This window comes from Blennius ocellaris (genome assembly GCF_963422515.1).
Source record: "Blennius ocellaris genome assembly, chromosome: 13".
NCBI classification, from domain to species: Eukaryota; Metazoa; Chordata; class Actinopteri; order Blenniiformes; family Blenniidae; genus Blennius; species Blennius ocellaris.
The window spans coordinates 18,607,118-18,624,118 of record NC_137662.1 but is presented as its reverse complement, the minus strand read 5'-3'; the positions used below and the strand labels follow the sequence as shown (position 1 = coordinate 18,624,118).

Genomic DNA, 17,001 nt, shown 5'->3' with positions numbered 1-17,001 from the left:
ACCTGGTGTTTGATAGGGCTTTGTTATGTGATTTGTATGTTCTTCCATCTTCAAGTACATTTATCAAACAACTTCCATTTCCTCCCACGAGATGTGGTTGGCCTTGTGATTAAGAAAGCAAGTTGAAATATGGCGGTTTGAATCCTACTGCCAGCATCGCCGAGCAAGGCCCTTAACCCCAAACTGCTCAGGTGATTTGAGGAAGCACATGGAGCGTAAAACCTCTTCTGAACTGATCTGCTAAGGATGCTATCCTTGAGAGAGAACAATCAAAATGGAATCTCTCTCTCTTTTCTTCCTCTCACTCACTAGCTTCTTCTGACAACCTGTAGACAGGATTATGAGGGTAATTGGTGCCTATAAATGAACTGAAGGTGTGAATGTGTGTCTGTCTCTTTGTGTCAGCCCTGATGATGGATGTATGTATGGATGGATGGATGGATGGATGGATGGATGTGGGTGGGTGTGCACCAAATTATTGTTTTTATGTGTTTGCACTTTGTGGAGAAAAAGACCATTGCAATTGCTTAAATGTGGTATTGACAAATTCATTGATTTCCCGAATAACTAAGTTTACAATGTAGTAGATAATACTAAAGCAGAACTGTACTGTGAAATCTTTAATTTTGCTTTCATTCATTGGTTGGAATATTTTGTGTGAGCCCACTGCATATTTTTGAAATGATGTGAATCCACATTATTTGAATTGAAAGCAAACTGTCCACAAGTTAAATTCCCCTTAAATTCCCCTTCAACTCAAGTAGGTCAAAATGAAAAGCTCGCTGCTGCAAAAACGTGTTCGGTTACCTCAACCTGATTGTGGACTTCTTTGTTCTTTGTGTCTATTTTCATCTGAGTTTACTCACACACACACATATACTTATGCTCACGTGCTGTACAGCTGACAAATTCTTTCACCTGTCAATGCAGGTCATCTGGTGTTTGACACGGTTTGATTTGTGCATTAATTGCCATTAAAAACAGAGGCAGAGCAGTAAGGTGCAGTGGTCAGATATACATAACCAATAAAAATGGCCGAGTATAAAAGGACATACAAATTGGATGATGTAAACGTAGAAAACCTTCAATTTAATTTCACAGTATATCCTAAATTGTGTTGAGGTTACTACGCTGTGTAAGGCGTGTCTCACCTGTTTCTGCAGGGCTTCATAAAGGGAACAGAACTAAACCATTATTTTAATTCTGATTGATGAAGATGTACCACGGGCCTGAGGTGTCTGATTACCCTGATGTACCACAAAATGGATGTGGTACTAATACGTTAATTTTCTGGTCAGCTGCTGAAAGCCAAATCCTCCAAAAACAATAAGCTGGAAATTCAGCATGGTAATAACAATATGGAAAGTCATCTATCAAAAGTGTGTTTGCAGCCAAAGGCAAGCAGCAGGCAATGAGAGAGGAAAGGCAAAGAGATATGCTAAATATCTCCATATTATAAACATCTAGTAATTTCCTTTAGCTGAATTCTTTTGGCGGAATTACACAAAAAATATGAATCATGCGACAGCCTGTCATTTGTTTTCCTCTCTGTGTTCTTCAGCCTATCCGATCTGCATCATGATGATAATCTTAATGAATCATAAGTAAAGTGATTGTTTTTAGAGGAACTGGACTTCCAAACCTGATCACAGCAGGATTGTGATTTCTGCAAGATGTCCAAAGTTCTCCGAGCATGGAAACTACTGAAGCATGCAGGTTCTGTTATGGTCAAAATGACTGAAGGCCCAGGAGGATACCTTTTTTGGGTAAAAATTGTATGAACAGTGTGGTGCGGCTGTGGTAATCTTGTTCATCTCTTGTATTGGTAAAGTGTCCTTTTTACCTTCTATGTCATAACTTATTAACAATATTTGACAAATCACAAGTTCCACAAACCTCCTCCCTCACCTGCTATGTTTGTGTGATAATCATCAGAAGTTATACCAAGTGCTTAGAAATAGTATATGTGACTTACAATTGTTAGAAGAGCTTATTTTATTTTACACTGCAGCTTGGTACAATATACTGTATTGATTGTATGAATACAAAATTGTAGTGCCTAAGTTTTTGTTTTTTTTTACATAATAGCTATCAAAAGAGGGACGAGTGTAATATTTGCAAACAATGTGTTGAATTACATTATAGATAACCCAGATAACTTCAATTATTATGCAAATTTAACTCTCCTAATCATATAGTTTTATCTTTTTGAATCTATTTACAACATGGAGGCCAGACTCATTCGTGTAGGAGCTTTCTTGAAAATAGAGTCTGTAGTGCATCAGCTGTAATCAACACAAGGGGGAAAAAATTATGCAGGCAACCATGGCAACAGTGTTTAAGGCTAATGTGAGTGAGGAGGACATGAAGATGCCAAGAACTGAAGCAAAACAAAAAAGTAGATTCACATTCACTACATACATACATACATACATACATACATACATACATACATACATACATACATACATACATACATACATACATACATACATACATACATACATACATACATACATACATACATATATATATGTATATATATATATATATATATACATATATATATATATGTACACACACACACATATATATATATATATATATGTATATATATATATATATACATATATATATATGTACACACACACACATATATATATATATATATATATATATATATATATATATATATATATATGAGTCACGACAGAGACACAAGTTCACGCTCATCAAGATACTGAAAAACACTCGCAAATGACCTTATCAACTCAACAGAGTATGTGGAAATTCTGGCATCAGCTCAAGGAAGTACTATGATCCAGGCATCCGTCGAACTTAGCAGGCAAACCACTCGCACTTGGACATCTTATGACACACACAATAATGTGGTGAACCTTCAGTATGCCTTGAAGCTCAACAAGGTAGTGAAAACAAAAACAGCAGGTGCATACACCTAGTTAGTATCCATGTCTTTGATGAAATGAAACTTGAATGATAATGATGAAAACTCTTTGCGAGGTAACATCATCAATGCAACTTGCTTCCAGCTTGAAACCAAGAGCAGCGTTTAAAAGTAGAAACACAGAATTCATTCATTGCTTTCACTACTTAAAACAGTTGCTGGCAAGTAAAAGAATTGTGTTTGTTGTCACGGTTTGTTTTTACTGATGAATATGATTAAAATAGTTGGCAAGTAAAGTTAGTTTATCATCATACCAACGCCGTTGGAATCAGGTTCACATAGAAACCAGCAACATAGAAACACAAGGGCCCCACATGAAAACAACATCATTTTCCACATTCCTGCTATTTCACTGTAAATGGACATTGTTTTCAAAACGTTGTCATCTAAGCGTAAAGCCTTCCTGAAATGAAAACATAAAATCAATGCATTTTCACTGGCAACATTGTATAGAGGAGGCCTGAGACTTGACAGCCCAGTTACTTTGTCTGAGAAATGTGTCTGGATTTTGCATAGGTATAATTTCAATTAGCTGTGCAAGCAAGGGATGTGTAAAGATATGCTAAAATGCATGTGCAGACCTATATTTCATGGTTCTCATCAAGCTATGTTTGAGTTGAACTGATTCTGTTGGCTACAATGAAATGAAAGGCCGACTCAGGAAATAAAATATTGGATGACTGTGTTTGACCGGACAGCTGCCCTTATGTATGCCTCAGAATTACAGTCACTGCATTTATGAGGGCTCCAATTTCAGTGATCTCAGAGCTTGGAATTTATTTGATTTGTTGAACCAAAATAAATGCTGCTGGACAGGCTATTGTGCCTCAGCTGGGATTTAATCGGTCCAGATGGAATTTAACAGATTTGCAGGAAATCAAAACAGAAATCGTAATGGAGCCTGTCAGGGTTGGATCCTCGGAGCTGGGCCGTACTGGGGGAAGCCTTCGTAGAGGGGGGCTAATCACTTTCAGATGACCGTAGTCTTGTCTCAATAAAGGCACAAAATGTGCACTTTCTCCTTTGTGCACAAGTGGGTCCAACTGCAGGGTTTTCACAGAGGGTTACAGAACAATGAGAGGAACCTATAATTGAAGAATTGTGTTTCAGATGGAGAATTATCATCAACCAATAGAGGCTTATACACTCTGGAGACAGATGGGGTTGTATAAAAGTGCATGGAGTGACACTTTAGGTAAGTCCAGTTCAGATGTGCCTTTTAAACGGCCTTGGAGAAACTGTGCCCTTGAAGTGCTGAGTTTCACTTTCACTGTTGCCATTCATCACCCCAGAGTTCCTTTTCCTTGCCACGATTACAATGATACAGCTAAAAACATCTGCCAATTTCGCAGAAACTTGACTTGATCTCTTAAAAACGCCACATACGCGGCTCCGTTTGCACATGGCATCACAGATATCTTAAACCGTTGGCTTCTCCCACATATTGATATCATAGCATTCTCCTTTAAGGCTTTCTCGTTTCACACTCCTTTGCTTTTCCCCAGAGCTCATTCTCTCTTGCTTTTTTTTTTTCCTACTTCGATAAGCGAAAGCCCATCCCTCTCCTTTAAGGGACAGACATAACCCCCCCCTTAACTGCCTCTCTCATGACAGATGACTTCACTCACTCACTGCAGACAGGGCCGTGTATAGCCCCGTTGCACATGCATACTTTAGGCAAATCCCCAAACACAGGCGTATGCACAGGCGCACAATCTGTACAGCTGACCTTGTATAGAGGTTGTACTGCTATTAAAACCCCTGAAATGCCTCTTAATCCTGTTCCACTGGGCCAAGAAATGAAGGGAAACCTCCCCTGTCTATTTTGTGCCCTGTCATTGTCTGAGAGCTGTTGGAGACTATAAAAGGCATAGGATAGATAAAGAATGATTTAGATCATAACACAGTTAGCATTGTGATCCATGCATCTCTTTTGAGCACGTATTTCATGGTGACGAAAAGCCAGACTGTTCGTTTTGGCGGTGTGGTAATAAAAACTCATTTACTTAGTGAACCGACCAGTGCAATAGCTCTGTCTGGCGGGCATCCAGAATAAAGAAGGATTCTTGTTTTCACTTCGTAGCTGGACATCCTCCCCGCAGTACATTTGATTTGAAGGAACTGGTTATTCCAGACATAGTTGGGAGTTTCTGCCTCACATGGCTGGAACTTGTTTGAATGAAGAAACTTGCAACAGGTAGAGGGGTGTTTACCTCTCTGAATTGTTTGCAGCAGGTGTATGTTTTGGCAAGTTCACACTGTTGGTTCAATGAGGCCAAGAAATTCCTCCATGTGATCCAACAAATGTTTGAGTCTGATTACTGATTTTTTTTTTTTTTTTTTTTTTTAATCCTCAAAGCTGCAATGGTAATATCAAGAGCCAAAGCCAAGGGGTCAGCCATTGACCCTGCACTGTCAGTCTGGCATGTGTTTCTTTGTTTAAATATATTTTTCTCCTGAGACAGACTAGCTGAAGCCGTCCAACAACCACTTAAATGTTACTGGGGCAATTTCAACCACACACCTAATCACATCAGTGTTGTTTCAGTGCTTGAGAAAAGGTGATTCAGACTTACTTTGAGGACGTGAACTCAGAAATTTCCAAGTATAACATAATTACCACGTTTAGTACATGCTTTTTAAAAAGGCACTGGAACATTTCCAAATGGTAAGACTGTAGAAAGGGTGCAGCACTAATCCACATTGAGTATTCATCGAGGACTATGCTTCATTTTCCTACCATAATTATAATACTATATCAGAGGGAGGGGGGGGGGGCATGTGTGTGTTTAAGTGACATTTTAATGAGAGAAGATTGAAGGGAAAAGTTGACTCTTTACAAAAAGTAACAACACAATGTTTACAACAGCTATAAAAAAAAAAATCTTGTGATAACTGTAAAATCAGCTTTTCTCTCCTTGTTCTCAGAAGTGTTGTGACATTTATTTAGTAGTTCAAAGAATTTAGAGTCAAAAGATGTAACCATTTTCCCCCGATTTACTGCTAAATGCTTTAAAATGTGTGCAGCAGTTTGACCACGGTTAGTGATATTGTTTCAATATGTGTACAGAGCTTTTAACTGCTAATTTTAACTGTGCCTCTTCCTTTGCCTTTTTTGTAACCCTCTCATTTTGATTAATAAACTTTTTATTATACAATATATTAGTAATCTATAAAATTTGTAAGCATTTTCATCCTTTAGTTTAATTAATTTAACCATTTGTTAATTATTTGACAAATATAGCAATGGCTAAATAAATATTAACCTTCAACCATATTTCTAATACAATTACATTTTTGGATATTTTTTGCAAACTCTCTATATTTTACTACTTGTATATTGCAACAGTGGTAGCCTGACTGTGTCTACAATCATGCCATGAATGTCAGTGTATACACATCTTAAGGTACACAAAAATACAAATATATTGAGTGCAGTGCTTCACTGCATAATCGCGCTGTGTGACTGGAGTATTTTCATTTTTTGTCAGAAGAGTGAAACTCTTCCCCAGACTCCTCTGAGAATAAAACTCAGGAAGAGGTCATACATATTTATTTGCCTCACGTCTGTATCTTTCTTTGTTTTGTCGTCTTTTATCTGTTGTATATCTTTTTCTTCTGCATAGGTTGAAGCATCTTTGTAATGCTACTGTTCCCCTCACAGCCTGTTCTGATGGCCACACCATTCTCAAAACCAGAAACTGTGAACTGCAGGACGCCATAATGGCGAGAATAGATATTATCTCTTGTATTCCTGAAGTCGGTTAACTTTGCCTTGAAGATGATAAGGCTGCTAATAATAAGAGCCTCATGCCTGGTTGTGGACTCTCTTGACTGAGGAAGTAATTAAGTTCAAGCGGTTTATCAGCAGCAGGCCGGAGATGTGCTGTGTCTCCGTGTGATAAAGAGGAGCTGGTGAAGTATGCCCTTTCTCTCAAGTGTCCACCACGGCCGATTTTTCACCCCATCTTCCCCCTGTTGCAGTCTCCCTCTCTATCCACCTCTCAAAGGGGAAGCCCAAAGCAGGCCGAGGCTGAAAGCCATCACGTCACTCATCCCTCATCCCGCCGCTGCCTGCTCTCCTCAGATGTCCAATCAGGCTAATTTTAGCCTGTTTTAGAGCACTGTGTTAAATTTGGCAGTGTGTCCCAAAGCGTGGCATGATGCAAATCTGTTCATAGTGGCCCCACGCATGGCGGGAGTCCTTCACATGTTTTCCTTTTTTTCAATGATGTTCCCATGTGGTTTCCATCTTTCGGTGACCAGAATTAGCATAGGAAGGGCTATTTGTGAGGAGGTTAAGCAGTGCAGAGCAACATTCGATGCCTTTCCCCTTCAATGATTAGAGTGAGCACATTTTAGCATGCAGAAGGCCGATCATGTTCAGCCTGTACAGACACATAGTCAATACTGCTGCTGGGATGTTATGTAAACATCTTGCCATGTCTCACTACGGCTGTGTGTATACTGTACATGTGCAGTAATAATAATTGAAAGACTGGTCTTTTTAAATATTTCAGTCTTTGGATTTGATAGCTAGTAATACTTGTGGCCAGCATAAAAGTTGAAATAAGGATAGGAAGTGAGTTATCACAGGACCCTGCACTGCAGACCTCAGGAGCAGGGCTCAAACACAGGACCTCTTATTCTTTCAATGTTACATAAAGCTCTTATGTCTTTTTACTGTGATGTCGCCAGTGGCCTGCAGCGACAGTATGCCCCAACTTCAACTCCTGATCTGTTTCTAAACATGTAAACATTGATGTATTTGCTCATATTTTTGCTGTAAAGCCTGAGTACAGAGAGTGCATGATAATGAATATGTTATAAAGCGGACAAGCCGGAAGCTACCATTTGTTTACAGTGGCAGGTATGATGAATGAACAGCGTACAGACTGAGAATATAAAACAAAGCAGTCTTGTTCGTGGGAATATGCAGAATACTAAGTGGATATGTAATTTCAATTTGGTTCTTTGTACATTTTGTTTTCCCCCCAAGGCTTGAAAATAAAGATCAGGAAGTGTATTAACCATACTGCAAATATAGTTGTTATCCAAATAGATTTTATTAGAGATCCAAGACAGGCTGTGTGTGTTCATTCAAATTGAAATGTTCACTTCAAACACATCATAAACAAGTGATTAAATAATGATGGTGTGTGTGTGTGTGTGTGTGTGTGTGTGTGTGTGTGTGTGTGTGTGTGTGTGTGTGTGTGTGTGTGTGTGTGTGTGTGTGTGTGTGTGTGTGTGTGTGTGTGTGTGTGTGTGTGTGTGTGTGTGTGTGTGTGTGCGTGCGTGTGTGTGTGTGTTTCTCCTCCACAGACAGTGAGATGGTCCCCCTGGACTGTCTGCGTCCTCATTCCTTCACTGCCACCCACCGGGCGTCCATTGAGCGGAACAGCGATGACCCTCGTCTCTCCATCAGCCTGTGCAGCCTGAACCTGCCACAGCAAGAGATGCATCTGGAAGAGGATGATGAGGATGAAGAAAGACTACAGACTTTAAGCTCCAGCTCCTGCCACGTGCCCCAAAACTCTCAGAACTCTCAACAGTGCTCCCTATTGCCCAGCCTGGACACCGATTTGCATTTCCACACTGTACACGGTGTCCACGTCACGGCTCTGGACAAGCACACGATGGCGCGGCTGGATCATCGCGGCGATGAGAGGACCCTGGCGTTCACCAGCCGGCCGATGCGCTGCTCAGAGACTGTGTTTGTGAAGATGAAGGCGGGCGTCACACGGCCAGGGTCCCTCTCTTACGGCGTGACGTCCTGTGATCCGGCCGCCCTGAGGCCCAGTGATCTCCCGTCAAATCCAGAGTCCCTGGTCGATCGCAAGGAATTCTGGGCCGTGTGTCGAGTGACTGTGCCCGTCCACAGCGGAGATATCTTGGGCTTTGTGGTAAAACCAGAGGGGGAGGTTATGATGAGCCATAATGCTGTCAGTGCCGGGATGCAGCTGTGTGTGGATAACTCCAGACCTCTCTGGATGTTCTTCGGTCTGCACGGCAACGTCACACAACTCAGGATGCTAGGTACATTCAACTTTCTACTCTTCATCTTTGTACTGTTGTGTTGGATGTTTGAAAAATTCACACATTCTCAACATTCCAATAATCTTAAAATAGTGAGATGAAGATGAAAAAGCTTGTTATGAAAAATAAAATGAAGAATGAATAGGTTGGGGTTTTTTTTAACTATTGTCCAAGTTTCAGGGTTTCATTTGCTCAGTATTTCCAATTTACCTTCAAAGTATCAAATTGCCTCCAAATCATCCTCTGCTCAATGTGACTGTAATCTTCATCTTTAAGAATTTAAACAAAAGTTGAGTGCTATGTCATTCTACTCAGATGCAGAAGTGATGCATATGCTCTTGAATAAAACAATTCATGGTTTAACACCATACTGCCTCCTCCCCTACTCGTTGTAACGACTGCTCTACAGCGAAGAAATTACTTTTGTTCTATTTCATTTTAGTCCAAGTGGGTTGTTTCTCATTAGAAGTGGTATTAGCACCGACATGTTTGAATATTTAATGACATTCATCGCTCCTGGAACTCTGTCATGTTCCACAGATTTGTAAAGGATTTGTTACTTTCCATTCAGAAAGTTAATGCTGTCTGTGATCCTTGAAAGACCTTTGGAGGCTCAAGTCCAAAATCAAATAGTTTCCCTTTCCTTTTGCATGTCTCGGCCGATCTGTTGACTTTTTATCAACTCATGTATCGCTTTTGGAATTTGCATTCTTGCCCCCACGAATTGCATATGAATGTTAACTTTGTACCATCAGATGAACAGAATGTCCGGCAGCTTGTACTTGTTCCTGCAGATTTCACAATGACAACGCAACATTACCCAAAATTCAATGTGCTGGACGTGGAAATTTAGGCGAGAGAGTCGAATTTCAAGCACAATTCATATATAAACATGAAGAAAGGATGATGCATATTAGCCACTATTTTCAGATAATTTAGAAAATGATAACAAGCTGTAGTTATAATATAAACATCTAGTCACAGTTTTAATTTTGAATATTTTATAGGTTATTTTACTGTATTATGATGCTATTATCAAACATTGAAGTCCTGCTAAAGTAAATTTTTTTGTTTACCATTGCAGATTAAAAACATTAATTGCATTTTGGAGGAAATTATCTTCCTTTGACACAGAGATAAAACCTAGAATCAGTTGAAATTTGCAGATGGTCCACCATCATTTCTTCTCATTTTGCTTCTGCGATTCATTTCTGTGTTTTCTGCTCTCCTCTCTTTCATGTACTCAGTCAGACCAGGAACTGAGGAGGTTATTTCTGTCTTGCGTGGGCTCCCGGCAGCCAGCATTATGTATCAGGAGGCGGCCCGTGATAGCTCCTTATGATGCCCTCAATATGCATTATTAAAATGTAATTGCATGGAGATTTGAGTCGCTGGGTTTTCCACCCACAGCCCGGAACGCCGGTCCTCCAGCCGTCTCCGCACCTCCTCGTCTCCATGTCCATTTCCCTCCTCTTTTTAAACCCTGTCTCGATTCTTTTGGGGTCTGAGCATTCTCTGAGTCATTACCCACTCCAGCTGTGGGGAGTGCATTTGTGACGTCTCCGCTCAACCCACTCGCTGCTGCCGCACGCCACGAGTTGCCATGGAAACATCTAGCCACTGAGGCAAGTGACAGTTTGTCATGGCTGGGTGTTGTCAAGCCTGTGAAGTGGAACAGATGGGAGTCTGTCGCTCTCACATGGTCATTTTGTCCGCGTTATCTTCGAGACGGAAATTTTTATCGTCGCATGTTGGATCTTTAATATCAATAACAGGCCGCAGAAATCACGTCACGTCTCACAACACTGTTGGTTTTCATGTGCTGAGCTGTGTGTTTTACAACAATGGAGATATGTCAGCACTGTCAAAATCTGTGTGCAAATATTGTCACAGGTTGCTCTGAACTCTTTCAACAGTAAGTCACAGTATCTTGTTTGTAGCCTGAGATATTGGGGGAAAAAAAGGTTGTCACTTCACCATTTGATGATGCTCTTAAAGCTCATTGATCTGGGTTCACAGTAATAACTGAGGTTATCTCTACGCTCGAGTGGGATTATATCATTATTTCAGGCCTTCTGTCAGTTGATGGCAGGACTCACAAAGATCTCACTGAGGAATTCAGTGTGAAAAGTATTTTTGAAATTATACAGAAGGAGGATAATTTTGCTCTGTTTTAACAAAAATATCTATACTTTTGTACTCAAATTTTACCATAAGCAAGCTCTTTTATGTAGTATTCAGGAATAACTTAACTTATATTAGAATATTTAGAAATATAGCTGCAGTTGTATTTATAATAGTATAGATGTAGAAGTTTTTGGCCGCTGGGCTTTGACGTGTCTCCTACACCCAGTTGATGTACCTGATAGTTGCAGTTGTCTCAAAGTATAAAAACAGTGTACACAGAAATGCACACAGCAAGTGTGAAAATCTGTTTTTAAACAGACTCTTAAATAAGTGTATAGTTTAACATTTTAGAACAATAGCACTTAGTTCATGGGATTTTTTTTCATATTAATTATTTAGCTGGAAATGGATTTTGGTTAGTCATACACCACTTTTCAAGAAATATGATTGCCTAATATATAATATATGAACTTTCAAGTCTTGAAGTATCACAAGTTCCATCAACACAACCTCCGGGTTAGAATATACTATTCAGTGAGTACACTACAAAGGATAAAGTCTACATTTACATTGATTTACAATATTTTGTACTGGGTGTAAGCAGCATTAGTAAGAAAACATTTGGTGCACAGCTCAATCAAAAGACAAACAACTGCAGAAAAGGTATTCACACTGTAGCTGGAGCAGATTAGATTGAGAAGGCACCGATTGAAAGGACAGCTGACTGAGCTTGAGCTTGTAGTCACGTGGCTGAATGTCAACCAAATCACTTGAAAGACAAAGCAGAGTCTAGCAGCATGACGTTCCTCATCGATCGCCTTATTTACAAGAAAGGTTTGAGGTATTCGTCTCATAGCAAAGCAAGCGAAAACACTGTTAACTTTTTATATCTTGCGTAGATTTAAGATCCTAGACCTTTTAAAAAAAAAAAATATTTAAATGCAAGCACTCATGCACTGGAGTGTTGTTTTCCAAAGATGTGTGTACAATGTGTGTATGACACATGAGCTGGTTGCTGGAGAGCAACGAGCAACTCTTTTCAGGAGTTGTCGGGGGCAAAACCAGGCTAAAGGTAGAGTGGCTTACATTTAGCAGATGAAAACTCATATTGCCTCATAAATGCTGGACGTAAACTGCTTGCCATATCAACTTGGGAGGCGATGCATCATCATATTTCATAATTAGGTGTTGAAAGCCACCAAATGCATGCTCAACCACAAATAAGTATCTTGCACTGCCAGCACAACCTAGGACAAAGAAAGGGTGGCATAGCAGGCAGTAAATTCATAATGGAAGAGAAAATGAAAAGTACCCTTGATGAAAGGGTACCCGAATGACTTCAACAAACCACACAGGTCAGTTTAAGTAGGTAATGGAGGGCTGCCTAAATGCATACTAAATTATAATATGAAGAAATAAATAGATGACTGTAAAAACAGTGCATATCAGCACAAGAGATGGTTGTAGTGCCGAGCTAAATGGTGGACAAATTATGAAGGTTTTATGTCTGGCTCACAAATAGGACCACTTGTGTTCAAGCAGACTGCATGACTAAAAATCTACTATGATTTGTTTATGTAGACTGAAACTGAAACTGCAGTGGTTGAAGTGGTCCAAGAAAAAAAAAAAAAAAAAAAACCTGCATCAGAATCTCGAACAGTGGATCAGAGCACGTAGCTCCAGTTATGCAATACGCTGTATACATTTTTGTTCTGACACGAGACCGCAGTTTGTTTTTTGGAGTTTACAGTAATTTTGCTTTTTTTCTGCAATTTCTCACCATCTGCGGTTCCTTTTGTTTTCTGCTATTTCTCCACCCCACAATGTCAGTGTAGGAAAATGTAGACAAGCAAATTGTGGCATAGGATGCAAACCACTAATATTTGATAATTTGACACATGGGGGAGGTGGCAGTGCCAGACAAGCGGCAGGCTCGGCTGTCTAACCGTATTTCTGCCATGGTCAGTTGAAGGACGACGTGTAAACAACAATGACGCGTGCCTGCCAGGCTAACTGGATCAGGGTTTTGTCTGTGTGTGGAATCGGTGTTTTCGTCTGGGAGAAGAGATGAACTGCCAATATGAGAAGCGATGCCAGAGCCGGTGGATATGGGACGCGGATGGGGACGGATCATACGGGACAAAAAAAAGATAGTCGGTGGAAAATGTTTGTACCCTACCCAGAGGGAAGTTGGACTGATGAAGGAGGGGGGCGGGGGTGTACATCAACTCATAGGCTCTTGACTCACTTACAAACACCCACACGCAGACGCTGAAGACTCACAAGTCATCTGCTTGGTGTTAGAACAGACTTAATACGTGTTTGAGAGAGACCGAAGGATAAAAACAGGACATCCATTCTCCTGCAGTTGCTAATTATCAGCTCTGATCAACTTCTCTGGGAAGTGAATGCTGGAAACGTTTGATATGCGCACAAACAGACATTTGAATGTTGTTACTATCACAGACTTGTTTGCCAGTGAATCTTTGGTGTGACCCCGTGTGTCCTCTGTCTTCTCAAGGCTCATCTCTGCACTCAGACCCCCGAGGCCCGTCCGCACCCAGCTCCCCATCTTGCACACCCAACACCCCCACAATGCTTTGCAGCGGCAACTCGGAGTCCAACCTCAACACTCAGCTGAATATCAACCTCAACTCCAACTACCACGCGCTGTTTTCTTCATCCACAGGTTTGTCCAGACTGCTACACACACACTCCGTCGTTAAGTTTCATGCCAAGTGTTTCCATTTTTTCCTGAACATATTTTCAGATCTGTTGTTTTTGACATGGCAAACAAATCGAACTTGTTGGGGTTTTTTTTTTTTTTTTTTCAGAATGAACTCTTTGAATGAAAAGTTTTTATAGCGCTTCGCACCATGAATAAATGCATGAAGCTATCATATTGAGCAAAACAGATGTGACCTCACAACAGCAGTGGCAGACCTGTGGATCTGCCAACGAGGATGCGGCAGACGGTTGTCAAACTGTCCCAGAGACGTCCTAAACTTTACTGGCAGGGGAAAGCCTTTTTTTTTACTTCCAGCTTGTAAATTGTAATGTACCAAAAATATCTGCTTTCCAGTGCAGAGATGGAGGTCAAAGTCACTATAACTGAGATGGTATGAATCATTTTTCTTGTGGTGGAATGAGACACTACAAATACTTTCAAAGAAATTGATTAGATATCAGCAGCAAGAATTCCATGTCTTCATTTTGGTTTATCAAGGTGAATGAAGCCCTTTACTCTTTTTTTTTTCTTTCATTTTTCTGAGGGTCCCAAGTATATTATTTCAGTTTATCATCATGTTTGAAGAAGATAGTTAACAAAATAGCATCTTCATGAGCAATGTGAAAATTATGGGATTAAAAACTATTCAATAAAATGTGATTTAAAATGATATTAGATAAGAAAGCTTTAAACTTAATAATATATTGGTCAAATCTAATTGAATAAAAAAGTATATCCATGCACCAAGCACACATTTAATTACAGTACATTGATCAAATTTATTGAAAGCACATTTTTGAAAATGTACATTTTTGAATAATTTCAAGTCCACAAAAGCAATATGCTAAAAAATGTAATCTCTCTGATACCTTTAGAAAACAAATACAGCATTCAAATATAATTCACTGTAGTTGTATAAATTGTGACAGTGAAAATGAGTCAGATTCTCATCAGTAATTAATGTGTTATGTTAAAAGCGTTTTCGAGAGCAAGTGCATCTGAAAAGTATACCTGCGTCATCTTTCTATTTTCGATATCAATTTCAGGAATACGTTTCATATAGATAAAATCACAAAGACACAAAACAAATGCAATAAATGCACTCGGCTCCAATCTGACCCGCCAAACCGCCAAGCAAATTGTAAAAATATCTAAGAAAACATAGATTTTAAGGGTACAGACACACCGACATCAGTGCAAGCAAACGAGCATCAGCCCCAAAGCCATGAGTGTGTAAAAACATGCATAATGTAACAGCTACAGGAGATTTTGTGGGGATATTTCACTGCATTTTACATATGAATGTTTCATTCGAATTTGCTTTATATTGAGTCTATAGGAATTTTTTATAGTCATTGTTTAGATTTATATCATAACATATACTCTGCACCACAGCAAGGAAAAACTTGAAAGTATAAATTTGAAGGTTATTATGACACTATTTTACCAGTCTGGCCCACTCAAGACTGTATGTGGCCCTTGAACTGATGTGTTTGACACTCCTAATCGATGTAAAATCATGTCATCTCTGTGATTAATTAATTACGGTTGTACACATTTCGCTTTGATTTACCATTCGACTTGATTTACTATGAACCAAAAAAACAAATCCATCAACTTTACCAGTGCCAAAGAAAGAGTACTGCAGGGTTTTAAACACATGTACCACATGTTTCTACGGTAAGATTCTGGCAAATACTGCTGCCAGTTTTCTGCTGAAAATTACACTGATTCAAATTTTTTTTTTTTTTTTTTGATGTTGAGTCTAAATCAACCATTTCTACATGTGCCAAGTTCTGTATCCGGTTTTTCCTCTTGTGTTTATACATTTCAGACATGCAGGAGTGCAATAAAACACTCAGAGGTACACAAACACTGACTGGTAATCTGCATGTAAGCGCATGAAGCAAATATTTACCTTGGCGATGTGAAGCGGTGATCCCTGACACCGCTGCAGTCCTAGGCTGCCGACAGAATGACAGGAACGCCCCTGACAGATGATGGCAGCAGTGGGAGAGATGATTGAAGCGCAAACACAATTATTCTTGCATGAAGTCATCGTGAAGCTTCATTAGCAGGGAAAAAGAGTGGGCGGAATATTGACAGCTTCGATAGAATGTGCATCAACTGTATGTTGCGTCAAGTTTTTCTGCCTGGACAACGTGGCAGATTTTCTTACTCCTGACAGTTTTTCATTTTGGTTTTCTTCTCTCTCACTCTCGCTGGGCCTCTTTTCTACTCATCCCAGGTACAACCCCGAGCTCACCGTTCTCCAGCCATCCGGAGTCGCCCACCTTTCCATCCTGCTCCTCCCCGTGGAGCGACGAATGCACCATTTGCTATGAGAACGTGGTGGACACCGTCCTCTACGCCTGTGGACACATGTGTCTCTGCTACACCTGCGGCCTCAAGCTCAAGAAGATGGCCAACGCCTGCTGCCCCATCTGCAGGAGGACAATCAAAGACATCATCAAGACCTATAGGAGCACGTAGACTCCCGAACAGCAACGTCAAGCCATGTTGAGACTTTGTAAATACACAGCACAAGTAAAAGCCCTGCTTGTTTGTGTGTGTAGTCCGGCTCAGGTACTCTACGACGGGACTTCAAACTCCCATTTTTGGAATATCTCACATTTAAAGCACAACCATCACAGAGTACGCGGTGGTTTTCCAGTGTGAACAACAGGAACAAAAGATGTGTGCTGCTGCATTCACAGCACATCATTGTACCTTGACCCAATTCTGTGAGAGAAGAAGAGAAAAATGATCAGACATCTGCCCCACTTCCTGCAAAGTATACGCGATAACATCACTGCTGGGTTTTTTCTGGGTTTTTTTTTAAAGTACAATTGTCCAGAGCTGAGGAAAATCAAACAACGAGAATAAATCAGTGGTTTCGCCAGCTGCTCCTCTACTCGCTTGTAGGGGAAAAGGCAGATTTAAGTATTGTTTAGAAGAAGAATCAATTCTCTTCTCAATCCAAGAGAAAATTGAGACAAGACAGGTTTTATTTTAGATTTCCCGAAAGCTGTCAGATGCCGGCGAGGAATTAATAGCCAGATAAAGAAACAGTCTTTGAGTTGAAATCCTTCTCTAGCAATAATATACACTGAAATGACTTAAAGTGAATGGGCAAAAAAATACT

The 17,001-nt window shown here is 40.0% G+C and overlaps 1 protein-coding gene across 1 annotated transcript in view; it reads left to right on the top strand.

The window, feature by feature from the left end:
• Positions 1-16,611, top strand: part of LOC308138886 (E3 ubiquitin-protein ligase NEURL1-like) — a 28,388-nt gene extending 11,777 nt beyond the window's left edge. The window contains exons 4-6 of the mRNA XM_080508175.1: positions 8,288-9,001; positions 13,650-13,817; positions 16,105-16,611. Of these exons, the coding sequence (XP_080364301.1) occupies positions 8,288-9,001; positions 13,650-13,817; positions 16,105-16,349 (1,127 nt within the window). The 3' untranslated portion in view covers positions 16,350-16,611. The remainder of the gene's footprint in view (positions 1-8,287; positions 9,002-13,649; positions 13,818-16,104) is intronic.
• The last annotated feature ends 390 nt before the right edge of the window (positions 16,612-17,001 follow it).